Source organism: Zingiber officinale, chromosome 4B, assembly GCF_018446385.1.
Source record: "Zingiber officinale cultivar Zhangliang chromosome 4B, Zo_v1.1, whole genome shotgun sequence".
In the NCBI taxonomy this organism is placed as follows: Eukaryota; Viridiplantae; Streptophyta; class Magnoliopsida; order Zingiberales; family Zingiberaceae; genus Zingiber; species Zingiber officinale.
Genome location: NC_055993.1, coordinates 97,644,491 through 97,660,926, shown reverse-complemented (window position 1 = coordinate 97,660,926; position 16,436 = coordinate 97,644,491). Strand labels below are relative to the sequence as shown.

Genomic DNA, 16,436 nt, shown 5'->3' with positions numbered 1-16,436 from the left:
CTCTTGTATTTCTTGTTTGTTGGAGTGGAGTCGGATTGATGCACTGTCCATGGGTTTAAGGTCACATGTTTAGATCAAATATTGTTGAACCTAGTGCGCATCTAAAACTGGTGCGTACCCAATTTGATATGATCTTCAGATAACTTGATTTAGTGAAACTGAGAGTTGGTCTCAATTATGGCATGTCGTAATACAAGAGCTGAAATGTCGCTTAAATCTCATTGCACTGTGAAAGAGGGAATTAAAAAGGAAATCTGTTTCGAGTTCAGTGGTCATATATAGAATTCTGAACAAGATTATATCAAAAGTAAAAATAGTATATTAGTTATATATACTCCCAAGAAGGCTGATTATCAAAAATTTACATTTCCAACTTCATATAGCATTAGTAGGCATTGAAATTGAGAATAAGAAAATATAAGTAGATAAACAGCTAGGGTTGTTTTTCTTTAAATTGTTAATTTCCTTATCTTGAGTCCAATTACTCTCAACTCCCTAAACTAAATCAAGTAAATGACAAGAAGTTCTATTATTTTCTTAATATTGTCTATTTGTCATATGTTAGTAAATTGAGGACTCACAATGTGGATACAAAAAGTTTTTTATTATCATGTTGTGCACACACTTTTAATCTCATGTTCATTTAAATATGGTATTAGGTGTTATGGATGAATTGTTTAAGGTTCTTGAAAACCTATAATATAACAGCTTGGGCACAAGATGCACTTATTCCATGTAAAATAAATGGTGGACGCTAACAATTTCAGTGTTTTTCAGTGGGATCATATTCAAGTTTTCAAATTTACTTGTGCCAGATATAAATACTATTTGTCTTGTTATTCCACATGCTTTGAGTAGGCACGGTGATGGAACCATGCTGAGCAAAAAGTAGCTAGTTAATTAATTAATGTTTCGCGCGTCAATGGCAAACCACGCATTCATGATTCTAATTCTCTATCTGTAATACATTATTTTGTTCTCAAGCATCCATGACCACATCATCAAATTATGTCTATGCATGTTTACTAAATGCATCTTTCTTTCTACTATTAACAGGTATCATTCTCCACATTAAGCTAAAATTTAGCCACTACCCCATTGTTTCATACACTTGCACTAACATGATCTCATCTACAAATTCTCTTTAAATGCTCTCCGATGTTGATCTCTCCATTCACTCATTTCAGCACCAACAAAGAGCTAGCTTCATATACATCAACAATCATCCTATTCTTCAGGTAAGATATATAGATAGACTTTTGTTTTTAAAATTTTCTTGTATACCTGTGCTATCGATGTTGTTTTCTTACATGTAGAACTATAATAAACGGAAAGAAAGGTTGCAATATTCAGATCGACATTTGCTTGGCGCCAAACTCAACACCACAATCAGAAAGCATGAAGAAGTCTACCAAGGATCATAATGGCAAAGCCACAATACCAATGAGGAAATTTATGAGGGAAGTGTGGGACTTTGCCAGAGAGGACACAGACAGGGTGACCTTTTCCCTCAAGGTTGGCTTGGCTTGCCTCCTCATCTCCCTTCTCATTCTCATCCAAGCACCTTATCAAGTCTTCGGCACCAACTTCATATTGGAAAAGGTTGGTATGAAAAAATAAGTGAGAAAGAGGAGTCCAATGAAATCCTACAAGTTGAAGATTGTGATGAGACTTAGGTTGATAATAATTAAGTGCAATCCTACATGGCATGAACCACCATTAAAAGTTTCTAGTCTTTTGGCTATTGTTCATCAGTTGTAAATAGAGTTTATTTGTTTATTTGTATTGGGATAAATTTTATTTGAACATGAGACATGTTTCTTCTTTTGTGATTGTAATTCTTGTATAAGTAACATTTTGAATGATATTATGTGGGGAATATTCATTCTTTTGTGATTATGATTTTTTATTATATATTTATATTGAAATATGATATATTGGTATTAAAAGATAATAATTTAAAAGACAACGGTTTAAAATCATTATTATTGTCTATCACCCTCAAAGACAACGGTTTAAAACCGTTGTCGTAGCCCCAAAAACGATTGTAACTGGTAGAAAAATACACTAAACAACAACGGTTTTAAACCGTTGTCTTTCCATTCAAAGACAACGGTTTTAAACCGTTGTAAAACTATTATCTTTTCATTCAAAGACAACGGTTTAAAACCGTTGTCGTAGCCCCCACTTTTAACAACACTGGCAATTACAACGGTTTTAAAGGGCCTACGACAACGGTTTTTAACCGTTGTCTTTTAATGTTTTTGTTGTAGTGTGAAGAAATAATTTTTTTATATAATATAAAGTAAAACTAGTTAAATATATTCACTACCATCCCATCCTTCTCCTGAATCCATATTAACATAAGCTTCGGGATCCTTCTTAGAGAAAATATGATTTCTTTTATAAATTTTGAAGTGATAAATGATTATTTAATTCCACTCGATTAACCCTATCAAATGAAAAAAAAATGATTAATCCGATCCATGGAAGTTTCTCACCAATCACCAGGGTAAATCGGGAAGTTCTTTAGTTGCATGTCCCATTTAGAGAAGATAAATTCACCATAACTAGAACTCGAATTACGATACTTAAATGACAATTTAAATATCCTACTATTGCACCATAACCTCCCACCAGATAATTGTTCATTGAAATGAACTTTCAACCGCCATTGCGCTTGATAATATTATAAATATCCCCACGAATAATCGAATTGGGATTTGTTAAATTATCACGTGAAAGCAGGGGGCGATTCTCCAAAGAAATAATCGTATCATCACTTTTTTTTGGCCAATTGATAATATTATAAATACAGAGCATTCTTGTTTCAAAGGCCAGATCATAGAGCAGAGTAACTTGTTTCTACTGCCATGGCATCCTCCTCCCTCACCTTCACCGTTCACTGGCGAGAGGTCGTTCTGGTGGCTCCTGCAGAGACCACCCCTCATAACTTCAAGCGCCTCTCCGACGTGGACGACCAGGATGGGCTGCGCTTCCACGTCCCGGTCATCCAATTCTACCATGACCACCCTTCCATGGCAGGGCAAGACCCTTGCATGGTGATCCAGGAAGCCTTGGCCGGGCTCTCTTCTTCTACTACCCCTTCGTCGGCCGGATCAGGGAGACAAAGGGAAGGAAGCTAGTGTTAGAGTGTATACTAAAAGCCTAACTTTTGGTATAAACATTTATCTAGAAAAAAGAATTACATTGGTCAAATGTCTACATTTATGATAAATGTAGTTGTTCAATTAATTTATATTGTAGATAACATGGTGTTTGGTGGCACACACAGAGGATCATGTTATCAGCACCTTATAAATGATAAACAGTAGCTCACGACCAAGATGGAAAGGAACAAACCATTAGAAGGTCTTAGTGTAATTAGGTATTAGTTTATCTTAACTATATAATTACACTAGTACACTTAGAGTGTATTGAGTAGGACCATTAGAGGTCGTTTCCTTTTATACTGACTTTATAAAGGAACAAAACCTCAGTTATTATGGAAGTGTGTGCTCTTAATCCTAATATAATAACAAGCACATATATTTGATATTCATTTCTTTAATTTATCAATGGGTGAGATTTAGTTCGATAAATCAATAAGCCCGATAAGTTGGGAAATGATGTTACTTATAGTGTGACTTGTTGATTATAGAAGGAAACTGTGTCCTAGTAATCTAGGTTGATAATGTCCCCAAGAGGAGCTCATAAAGATTGTCCTGTTAAACCCTGCAGGTGGACTTAGTCCGACATGACGATAATGTATACTGAAAGCCTAAGCTTTTGTAAACATTTATTTTGAATAAAGAATCACATTTGGTCAAATGGTCTATATTTAATTGTAGTTGTTCAATTAATTTATATTGTAGATAACATAGTGTGTTGTGCCACATACAGAAGAGAATGTTATCAGTGTCTTATAAATTATAAATAGTAGCTCACGACTAAAATGGAAAGGAACAAACCATTGGAAGGTCGTAGTGTAATTAGGAATTAGTTTATCTTAACTATTTTTTAAAATTACACTAGTACACTTAGAGTGTATTGAGTAGGATCATTTGAGGTTGTTTCTTTTATACTAACTTTATAAAGGAACAAATACCTCAGTTATTATGGAAGTGTGTGCTCTTAATCCTAATATAATAACAAACACATATATTTGATATTTATTTCTTTAATTTATCAATGGGTGAGATTTAGTTCGATGAATCAATAAGCCCGATAAGTTGGGAAATGATATCACTTATAGTGTGTGTTGTTGATTATAGAAGGAAACTGTGTCCTAGTAATCTAGGTTGATAATGTCCCCAAGATGAGCTCATAAAGATTGTCATGTTAAACCCTGCAGGTGGACTTAGTCCGACATGACGATAAGGTTGAGTGGTACTATTCTTGGATTAAGATATTAATTAAATGAGTTGTCAGTAACTCACTTAATTAGTGGGCATTCGACATCTTAAACACAGGGAGACTAACACACTCATAATAAGAAGGAGCCCAAAAATATAATTTGGGATTGGTGCGGTAGTTCAATAATAGTTCTCTAGTGGAATGAATTATTATTGATAAAATTAAGTTGTGTGTTCGGGGCGAACGAGGGATGCTTAATTTTATCGGGAGACCAAAACCAATTCCTCCTCTCGGTCCCTATCGTAGCCTCTTATTTATAGAGTACTATACCCACCTTCATACCCATGATAAGGGGGCCGGCCAAGCTAGCTTGTGGTTTAAGCTAGGGTCAGCCAAGCCTTGGTTCATGGGTGGCCGGCCCTAGCTTGAACCCAAGCTTAGGTGGCCGGCCCCCATTAAATTAAAAGGAATTTTAATTTTAAATATTTCTTATGTGAAAGATATAATTTATTGGAGAGATTAAAAATTAAAATATCTCTTTTAAAAGGATCTACAAAAGATTAAAGAAAGAGATTAGATCTCTTTCCTTATTTGTAGATTGGAAAGATATTTTATTTTTTCTTTATAAATTATTCACATGTAGAATAATTAAAATTATAGAAATTTCTTTTTATCAATCATGAAGGGATTTTAAAAGGAAATTTTATTTTTTTAAAATTTCCGAAGACAAATAAGGAATTTTAATTGGTGATTGAAATTGCTTTGTTTGGTCTTGTTGATGTGGCCGGCCATATACAATTGATTAGGAAATTTTATTTAATTTTTCTTAATTAATTGTTATCAAGGAAAGTTAAGGAAATTTTATTGTAATTAAATTTCCTTATTTGTCAAAACCAAGGAATATAAAAGAAGAAGTTGGGGTGCCTTCATGACACACAACTTTTATTATTCTCTCCCTCTTTTTCTTTGGTGTTGTGGCCAGCCATCTTCTCTCCACCTCTTCCTCTTTGTGGTGGCCGAAACCTTCTCTTGCTTGGAGCTCTTGTGGTGGCCGGATACTACTTGGAGAAGAAGAAGAAGAAGGAGAGAAAGCTTTCATCCCTTGGAGTTTGGTTGGTATTTTTTTTCTTCATCCTTGGTGAAGCTTTTGATTTGGCCGAACCTAGCAAGGAGGAGAAGAAGGTGCTTTGGTGGTTTCTCATCTTGGAAGATCGTTGCCCACACAACGTCCGAGGTTAGAAGAGGAATACGGTAGAAGATCAAGAGATTTTTCTAAAAGGTATAACTAGTATTTTTCCTTTCCGCATCATACTAGTTATTTTTGGAAATAATACCAAATACAAAGAGGCATGCGATTCTAGTATTTCAAATTTATTTTCGATGTTGTGTTCTTTGTTATTTTTTTTTCTTTTCCTTGTGATTTGATTGTTCCTTTCGGTTAACCTACGTTATTTTAGGAAATTAAATATTAGCTTTCCTTAAAAGGTTTTGTCTAGTCGGTGGTGGTTGCTCCCATATCCAAGAAGGTCATGTGCCTCGCCACGTCAGTACTGGGAACCAATTATGGAAATTAATATTTAATGAAATTAATAACTTAGGTGATTTGGGTCGAACGTGTTAAGTTCCGCAGGAGATCCAAGTCAAAACCTAAAAGAACAAATAGATTAAAATTTGGATCAAACGTGTTAAGTTCCGCAGGCGATCCAAGGTAAATTTAAAAGAACACATGGAAGCTAGAAAAAAGGTTCAGACCTTTGTACAAAATTTTTGTACAGTGGAACCATTAGGTTTTCCGAGTAGCAACCAACAATTGGTATCAGAGTTAGAGTTTTGCCTCTGTGTATTTGGTATTAGTTTAATTATGCACATGTCATACATAATTTAGGCATGTTAATAGTAGGATGTGCTAACTTTGTGGATGTAGGATCCAACTATTATGGCTTATAATTTTTTTATGTGTGATTGGACCCTTGGACATGTCAAGGGCATTTTTTTTTGTGCATGATTGTTTATAAAATACAGCAGGAGCTGTATTTAGTTTTTATTAGGATTTTATTTTTTGATCTAGTTACATGTACATTCCTTTATAGAATATAGGATCGATGGATGTAAATTTTTTATTTTATGTTCGATCTAGTTTACATGTATATTCCTTCGAGAAATATAGGATCGAAAAATGTAAAATTCTATTTATGTCGCGGATCGAATCTTGCAAGGCGTGGAACCTTTTTGAGGACCAGAGGCGCAGCAGAACAAGGAGCAAGATGGATGCGACAGCTAGACCCGGTGGCGGTGGCCAAATATGGCAGCAACTTGGGATGACAACACACGGAGGACAACCATAGATAAAAGCCATAATAGTTGAAAATTAGATTTTCTATTTATTGCTTTTATATTGTGTTGTGTGTGTATGTTAGTATACATGTTTAGTAGGCTAGCATAGTTAAAATTCCTCATTTATAAATAACTAAGTGGGGGAGGGATTTTAAATAAATTCCACGGTCTCCATTACTGGTTTGTAAGTGATGCAAACAAGCTTGCGCGTTGGCTCTGAGTACCTTCCTCCATATCGGATGAGCTTATTTGTGGATCACTAGAACAAACTTCCATTTAGGATGACTATAGGAAATTAATTAAGAGCGTGTGATCTTCCCCATCGGAAGGGGCACAATTTTATTAATGGACTTAGTGTCAAGTAATGGTATACACTTAGGCACATCTAATAGTATCTTCCCCATCGGAGTCACTGCTATTATTTGTGTGACCAAAGGATACCAACTATTAATTTTATTTGTCAAAAAGTTAGGTTGACAAGATAATAAAATTAATGGGTTAAAACCCTCCTTTTACAAATGCTGAATTTGTATACGTCCACACTATCGTGGCATACAATATTCGCGGTGTTTTGAGGTGTTGGTTAATTTAAAATAGTATTGTTTGAGGAATCAATATTATTCTAAATTTAGAGTTCTGACCAAAAGTTATTTGTGATTCTTAGGATGACTTTCAACCCACTGTCCATCATACTACAACAGAATAGACTTACTGGTCCTAACTACATAGATTGGAAAAGGAACTTGGACATTGTTCTTACTGCTGAAAGCTATAAGTTTGTACTGACTGAGCCTTGTCCTGATGCACCCACTGGTGAATCTACCCAAGAGGAGATTGAATATCATAGGAAATGGGTAAAAGCAGATGAGATGGCGCGGTGTTACATTTTGGCTTCAATGTCAAATGTATTGCAACATCAGCATCAAGATTTACCAACAGCTTATGATATTATGAACAATCTCAAGGAACTCTTTGGTCATCAGGATCGGGCTTCTAGACAAGAAGCCATGAGAAAGATAATGACAGCCACCATGCAAGAGGGTACTCCTGTGAGGGATCATATCCTAAAGATGATGGCTTATCTGAACGAAATACAGATCCTTGGAGGAGAAATTGATGGGGAAACCCAGATCGATATGATCCTCCAAACACTACCTAGAAGTTTTGAGCAATTCCGCCTGAATTACAATATGAACAAAAGGGTATATTCATTGGCGGAACTACTGACAGAACTTCAGGCAGCAGAAGGTTTGTTTCGTCACAATTCTCATATTCACTATGCTGAAAATGGTTCTACTTCTAAACTGAAAGGAAAGAAGAAGAAGAAACAAGTTGGTCCAGCAAAGAAAGTGAATAAATCTCAGAGTACAGGATCTAAAGCTGGAATGAAGAAGCCGAAGGGAAAGTGCTTCATCTGTAAGCAGTCAGGGCATTGGAAGGCGGACTGTCCTCGTAGGAATCAAAGCAACAAAGGTATATCTCATGCTCTAGTTGTTGAAACATGTTTAGCGGTGTTATCTACCAGCACCTGGTGTGTAGATACGGGAGCCACTGATCATGTCTGCAATTCCTTGCAGGGGTTCCAGGAAACCCGACGACTATCTGAAGGAGAGATTACCGTCTACATGGGCAATGCTACTAAGGTGACGGCTGTTGCAGTGGGAGACGTCTACTTATCTTTTAATAGATATAGAAATTTGGTTTTAAGAAATTGTCTTTATGTACCTAGTTTTAGAAAGAATTTAATTTCAGTTTCTAAACTATTTTTAGATGGATATTCAGTTTCCTTTAGTAACGATGTAGTTATTAAGAGAAATAAAGTGATTATCTGTTCTGGTGCATTAGTTGGCAATTTGTATACTTTAAATCCAATTTCTTCCACAAAGCAAAACATGAAAATTTATAACTCATCTTCTAACTCTAATAAGAGAAAAGAATCTTCAGAAATGAACCAAGCATATCTTTGGCATCTAAGGCTTGGTCATATTAACTTAAGTAGGATTCAGAGGCTTATAGCCGATAGACTTTTGAGTTCATTAGAGTTGGAAAAATTTTCAACTTGTGAATCTTGCTTGGAAGGTAAAATGACCAAAAGGCCTTTCAAGGCCAAGGGGTATAGAGCCAAAGAAGTGTTAGAATTGGTTCATTCTGATTTATGTGGTCCTATGTCTGTCCAGGCAAGAGGTGGTTTTGAATATTTTGTTTCTTTCATAGATGATTATTCAAGATACGGATACATTTACCTAATGCGCCGCAAGTCTGAGTGCTTTGATAAGTTCAAAGAATACAAGGCTGATGTGGAGAAATGACTAGGTAAAAGTATCAAGACACTACGGTCTGATCGTGGTGGCGAATACCTCTTAGGAGAGTTTAGGAATTACTTATCAGAGGCCGGGATTCAATCCCAACTATCTGCACCTGGTACACCCCAACAGAATGGTGTGCCAGAACGAAGGAATATGACTCTTATGGAGATGGTTAGATCGATGATGAGTTATTCAGAATTACCAAATTCGTTTTGGGGATATGCTCTGGAAACAGCAGTGTACATTCTGAACTTAGTACCTTCTAAATCAGTTTCTTCTACTCCCACAGAATTGTGGAATGGGGGAAATCCCAGTCTAAGACATATTCAGATTTGGGGTAGTCCAGCACATGTGCTGAAACCAGATGCTGATAAGTTAGAATCTCGTACAGAAGTTCGCGTGTTTGTGGGGTATCCCAAAGGAACGAAAGGTGGTTTATTTTATAGTCCTAAAGACTAGAAGGTCATTATTATCACCAATGCCCAGTTTTTAGAAGAAGACTATATAATGGATCACAAGCCCAGTAGAAAAGTTATTTTAGAAGAACTTAGAGAGGATACGTCTACTTCAGTACCAACAGTACAAGATGAAGTACCACAAGAGACTGCAACACGTGTCACACATGATACACAACCACAGACAGTGCCTCGTCGTAGTGGGAGGGTTGTAAGGCAGCCTGAAAGATTCATGTTTTTGGGAGAGTCTTCAGACTTGATCCCGGGTAAACATGAACCTGATCCCCGAACATATGACGAAGCACGCCAAGATATAGATGCAGCATCTTGGCAAAAGGCAATGAATTCTGAAATAGAATCTATGTACTCTAATAAGGTCTGGGAGCTCGTAGAACCACCTGATGGTATAAAAGCCGTTGGATGTAAGTGGATCTACAAGAGGAAAAGAGGGACAGACGGGAAGGTAGAAACCTTCAAAGCTAGGCTTGTTACGAAAGGGTACACTCAGAAAGAGGGAATCGATTATGAGGAGACCTTTTCACCAGTAGCCATGCTTAAGTCTATCCGGATACTCTCATCCATTGCTGCTCATATGGATTATGAGATTTGGCAAATGGATGTCAAGATAGCTTTCCTTAATGGAAGTCTTGAAGAGAACATCCATATGAAGCAACCAGAAGGGTTCGTTGAAAAAGGCAAAGAACATCTAGTGTGCAAGCTTAATCGGTCCATTTATGGACTGAAGCAAGCTTCAAGGTCTTGGAACATCCAGTTTAATAAAGTAATCCAGTCATATGGATTTATCAAGAGTGTCCGGATGAGTCTTGTGTATACAAGAAGTGTAACGGAAACGTGGTGGTATTTCTTGTACTATACGTAGATGATATCTTGTTAATTGGCAACAATGTCAATGTATTATCGGACGTAAGGATATGGTTGTCCAAACAATTTGATATGAAGGACTTAGGAGATTGTGCACACATTCTTGGGATCAAAGTTATAAGGGATCGCAAGAAAAGAATATTGTGTCTGTCCTAAGCTTCATATATTGATACAATCCTTGCTCGTTTTAGCATGCAGGATTCCAAGAAAGGTTTCTTACCTTTTAAGCATGGAGTAGTTCTATCTAAAGAGATGTCTCCGAATACATCAAAGAAGATAGAGGACATGAGAGCAGTTCCTTATGCTTCGGCTGTAGGAAGCCTAATGTATGCAATGCTATGTACGAGTCCTGATATCTGTTTTACTGTGGGCATGGTTAGCAGATATCAGAGTAATCCTGGACAAGGACATTGGAATGTGGTAAAGCATATATTAAAGTACCTGAGAAGAACTAGAGATTATATGCTAGTTTACCAAGCAGATGATTTTCTCCCTGTGGGTTACACGGATTCAGATTTCCAATCAGATAGGGACAACAGTAAGTCTACATCAGGCTATGTGTTTACTTTAGGAGGTGGAGCCATTCCATGGAGGAGTGTTAAGCAGAAATGCGTTTCAGACTCAACCATGGAAGCTGAGTATGTAGCAGCCTCTGAGGCAGCTAAAGAAGCAGTATGACTCAGGAACTTTCTAATGGACTTAGATGTGATTCCTGGTTTGCCCAAAATCATCACAATTTATTGTGATAATAGCGGTGCAGTTGCAAACTCGAAGGAACCACGAGCTCATAAGGCAAGTAAACATATAGAGCACAAGTACCACCTGATACGAGATATCGTGAAGCGAGGAGAAGTTGTCATCGCCAAGATTGCATCAGCTGATAACCTGGCAGATCCTTTCACTAAGGCCCTTCCGGCGAAAGCTTTCGATCGACATGTGGAGGGAATGGGAATCAGATGTATGGCAGAAGATATGACAACTTAGTCATTAGTATAAGTGAGAGATTGTTAGAGTGTATACTGAAAGCCAAAGCTTTTGTAAACATTTATTTTGAATAAAGAATCACATTTGGTCAAATTGTCTACATTTAGTTGTAGTTATTCAATTAATTTATATTGTAGATAACATAGTGTGTTGTGCCACATACAGAAGAGGATGTTATCAGTGCCTTATAAATTATAAACAGTAGCTCACGACTAAACTGGAAAGGAACAAACCATTGGAAGGTCGTAGTGTAATTAAAAATTAGTTTATCTTAACTATATAATTACACTAGTACACTTAGAGTGTATTGAGTAGGACCATTTGAGGTTGTTTCTTTTATACTGACTTTATAAAGGAACAAATACCTCAGTTATTATGGAAGTGTGTGCTCTTAATCCTAATATAATAACAAGCACATATATTTGATATTTATTTCTTTAATTTATCAATGGGTGAGATTTAGTTCGATGAATCAATAAGCCCGATAAGTTGGGAAATGATATCACTTATAGTGTGTGTTGTTGATTATAGAAGGAAACTGTGTCCTAGTAATCTAGGTTGATAATGTTAGGACCGAAAAGTAGCTAGGGGGGGGGTGAATAGCTTCGCGTGTGCTCGTCGTGCTTCGTTGCTTGTTTCTTCAAAGTGATGCGTAGCGGAATACAAAGAAACAAACTACAACAATGCTAACAATAGGATTTTACTTGGTATCCACCTCATAAGAGGTGACTAGTCCAAGGATCCACGCACACACACACACCTCCACTAATAAACACTCCTTTTCGGTAACTACCGAAGGCGGAGAAGCCCTACAAGACTCTCAATACAAGTAGAAGAAAGGGTAGTAAAGAATAAGCAAAAGCTTACAAGAGATGCAGTAAAAACCCTAGCTTCTTCTTCTTCTCGTTGCAACTCGCCTCTTGACTTGGATGAACCTCCAAGAACCTTTAAGAACTGGCGGTGAGGAGCTTAGAGAGTGCTGGGGAGGAGCTGTGATGAATCTGGAATGAATCGGTGAAGTTGTACCGAAGGAAATGAACGCCTGCGGCTTAAATCGACGCTAACGGTCAAATCCCGATCGATTGGAATGCTCCCAATCGATCGGGGAGGTTTTGGATCGATCCAAGGATCGATCCAGAGCGCCTCTGTGCTCTGGAAAAACTTCTGGATCGATCCACGGATCGATCCAGCGCTTATCGCGCGAAGCAGCAGCGTCCCAATCGATCCACCGATCGATCCAGAGGGGTTCTGTTCGCGGGGACTCACCGGATCGATCGGTGGATCGATCCAGATCTTCTGGATCGATCCACTGATCGATCCAGATCTGCTGGATCAATCCACGGATCAATCCAAACCTACTGGATCAATCGGCTGATCAATCTAGATCTTGGTTTTTGCCCAAAACCAAGCCCAAAGCCCCCTAAACCAACATCTAGTCAACCATGACTTGTTGGTGTAGGATTGAAAAGAATTTAGATATCTCCACAATTGCATGATATTGTCCACTTTGGGCCTAAGCCCTCATGGTTTTGCTCTTGGGCTCTCCCCAAAAGGCCTCATGCCAATGGAGATATCTTTCTCTTATAAACTCATGATCTTTTCCATGTGTTTTCAATATGGGACTATGTTTGCAACCTTGCAACCCCAACAATCCCCCCCTCAAACAAAGGACCATGGGCTTCCCACGTCCGATCCTCGACCCACCAGGTCTTCCTGCCCCTCAGTCTACCCGACCTACTAGGACTTCCTTGCCTAGCCGCAACTAGGACTTCCTGCCCCTCGGTCCACCCGACCTACTAGGACTTCCTTGCCTAGCCGCAACTAGGACTTCCTGCCTGGTGTCTGGTCCTCTTGATCCGAACATAGGAGCCCCCACTTTCTTTGTTCGAGGTCAATATTGTACTTACATGGTTCAATCAGACCATAGCTCTTGTGCACAATCGGCGGTTAAACCTTCTGGCAGTCCGGGCTCTGATACCAATTGTAGGATCGAAAAGAATTTAGATATCTCCACAATTGCATGATATTGTCCACTTTGGGCCTAAGCCCTCATGGTTTTGCTCTTGGGCTCTCCCCAAAAGGCCTCATGCCAATGGAGATATCTTTCTCTTATAAACTCATGATCTTTTCCATGTGTTTTCAATATGGGACTATGTTTGCAACCTTGCAACCCCAACAGTTGGTACATAAGACCTAGCATCCGGTCACCCTTGACCAGCTAGGACTCTCTCACCAAGTGTCTGGTCAATCCCTTTGACCCACTTGGACTTTTCTCTTCTTGCCAAGTATCCGGTCACTCCCTAAGACCTACTTGGACTTTTCTTCCTCGTGCCAAGTATCCGGTCAATCCCTTTGACCTACTTGGACTCTCACCAGATGTCTGGTCAACCTTGACCCATCTGGATTTCTCTTGCCTGGCTTCACTCACCAGGACTTTCCCAATTGCCTAGCTTCACTCACTAGGTCTTTCACCTGGCTTCACTCACCAGGATTTTTCTCCTACCTAGCTTCACTCACTAGGACTTCCCAATTGCCTAGCTTCACTCACTAGGTTTTTCACCTGGCTTCACTCACCAGGATTTTCCTCCTACCTAACATCCCAGTTAGGACTTCCCAGTCAAGTATCCGGTCATCCTTGACCTACTTGACTCTTCTTCAATCAACCTTACATTGTCAAACATCGAAATCCAAACCAAGACTCAAGCTTGGTCAACCAGGTCAACCTTGACCTGAGGAATGTTGCACCAACAATCTCCCCCTTTTTGATGTTTGACAATACCAACACTATCACTTACAACCACATGTAAGTTAGGCTAATCCCATAGCCTAAACCTTCTTCATGCCACTAGGTAATGAATGCATAAGTTAAGCCCTTCATTCTCCCCCTAAGAGGGCAAACTCCCTCTAGGTGATAAAAGCCTAACTTACTCCCTTTCATTCTCCCCCTATTGGCACACATCAAACCATGCCCCATTTTTGGGCACACATCAACAGATTCACTTGTTGAAAACTCTCCCCTGAAGAGTTGCTCATCGTCGTTCACAACTTCACTCGTTGTGATCAACACGATAATGAAGGTCCCATGCCCTTCATTAACCTTAACCCTACATTCTCCCCAATGTAGGAAAATGCCCATCCTTGAGCATTATCCACTTGAAACCACTTGAACAATGAGGATATCCACTCCCCATTAAAGTTCAAACGCTCAACCTTGAGCATGTTCTTAACGGAAGGTTAACCACCTTCCAAGGTTCATGAAAAATAATTTTTATGTCTTTAAAGAGTCCCTCCCCATAAAGACATGGTGGTAACTTCTGTCATTGCACCAACAATGACTTGGAATCCCCAAAACTTTAGGAAACCCAATTTTAGAAGTTTTGAGGTTCAAATATTCAAAATTTGAAACAAACCTCAACTTAAACTTCAACTTAGCCTTCCTTAACCAATCCATCCTTGTTTTCCACACGAAAACACCCTTTTTATGTATACAAATGTATTTTCAGGGTTTGGAATGGTTACCTAGACTAAAATAGGTTCAAAATGCTGAAAATAAGCTTTCCCAGCCAAAATCAGCATCTTCGATTGATTGGAGTTGGGTTCCAATCGATTGAACCCTGCTGAATCGATCCACCGATCGATTCAATCTTCTTGGATCGATCGGCTGATCGATCCAGCGAGCTATGCCTTATCAATCGATCGGCTGATCGATTGAGGCACTCAATCGATCCACCGATCGATTGGAGGTCCGAAATTGCTGAAATTCAATTTCAGCCAATTTGAAACCCCTAGAAAATTCTACAAAATTCCAAAAATCGTAAAATTTGTGTAGACATTATTTAGGGTATAATTTATCATGGAAAAATAGTTTTCTATGAAAATACATCATATTTTCAAAGATTGACACAAACTTGAGAACTTGCAAAAACTTTAGTGTTTTCTTCAAGTTTGTGTCTAACTATTCAATGGTGATTACTATCAAAAGATAGCCTTCACCAAGGTTTTCCAAAATCATTTTAAAAACATTTTCAAAACCAATATCCCACCATGTTCCTTGGGCTTAATGCATATGACTTGTACATTAGCTTTCCCAATGATGGGAAAACACATAACTATGTGTTTTGATGAACTTAAAACTCAAGGAAATGCACTAACTCAGCATGTTGAGTTTTGTTCGTCTTCCTAACATCTCACTTGTATCTATTGTGCATAAAACACATACAAGTCATCTTATAGGTCTTTGTGAGATGTTAATTTTGATTTTGCTCTAACCTAGGGTTCATGCATATTTATCTAGGCATCTTGTGGATATTGACCATCCACCTAGGATGTCATTTGGTATGCCACTTGATGATAACTGTCATTTGTCCTTAATTTTAAGGAAATAACATAATGCATGATAATGTTATGGCATACATCAAAAAGAAATAATTTTCAGAAGAAAATTTCCTATAACTACATGATGTATGTATGTCATGACATGGTATTTTTGAGTTTTTCATAATAAGTCATGAATGCACAAATAAAACATGATGTCATGACATATAATGGGCAACCAAACATGGCAAGATTTTGCATAATTAAAATATACCTAGATTATCTATCTAAGTATCCTTAACCCTTAGTTAATCCTAAAGCATAAACCCTAGATTGCCCAATTTCCTTAGGAAAATGCCAAAACCCAACTTGACATTTCTTTAATCTCTTGAATTAATTATGTCAATTAAAAATTTAAAACATTCCTCAAATATTGGCATATTTCATTTTCCCATAAGAGTAATCACTTTAAATTAAGGCTTAGATTTGCCTTAAATTCCTAAGACAATACCAAAGTCCCAATTTGATATTTCTTAACACTTGATTTCTTGTGCCATTTAAAGTCATCTCAAATTTCTTCCTTTATAGCACATTTTACTCTTTCCAAGATTAACAATAAATCCATTTCATTTTCAAAGGTTAACAAAAACCTTGAAAATGCTCCTTGAGTGTCAATTTCTTCAAAGTTGGGTTAACTACCCTTCTTCTCAGAGTTGACACTCTCTAACCCATCTATGGGATAGAGAAAATGCTCCTAGGAACCCAAAATCTATTGGTGCTCCTTGGATGCTCTAGGTATTCACTA

General features: G+C 37.8%; 1 protein-coding gene and 1 pseudogene across 1 annotated transcript; both read left to right on the top strand.

Moving 5' to 3' along the window:
• The first annotated feature begins 1,105 nt into the window (after positions 1-1,105).
• Positions 1,106-1,620, top strand: LOC121978432 (aluminum-activated malate transporter 13-like). Its single transcript, XM_042530779.1, has 2 exons — positions 1,106-1,238; positions 1,317-1,620. Exons 1-2 carry the CDS (start codon positions 1,159-1,161, stop codon positions 1,618-1,620), a joined length of 384 nt encoding a protein of 127 aa, XP_042386713.1. The 5' UTR covers positions 1,106-1,158.
• A 1,247-nt stretch (positions 1,621-2,867) lies between these two features.
• The window catches only part of LOC121978431, a 39,371-nt pseudogene continuing 25,802 nt past the window's right edge, over positions 2,868-16,436 (top strand).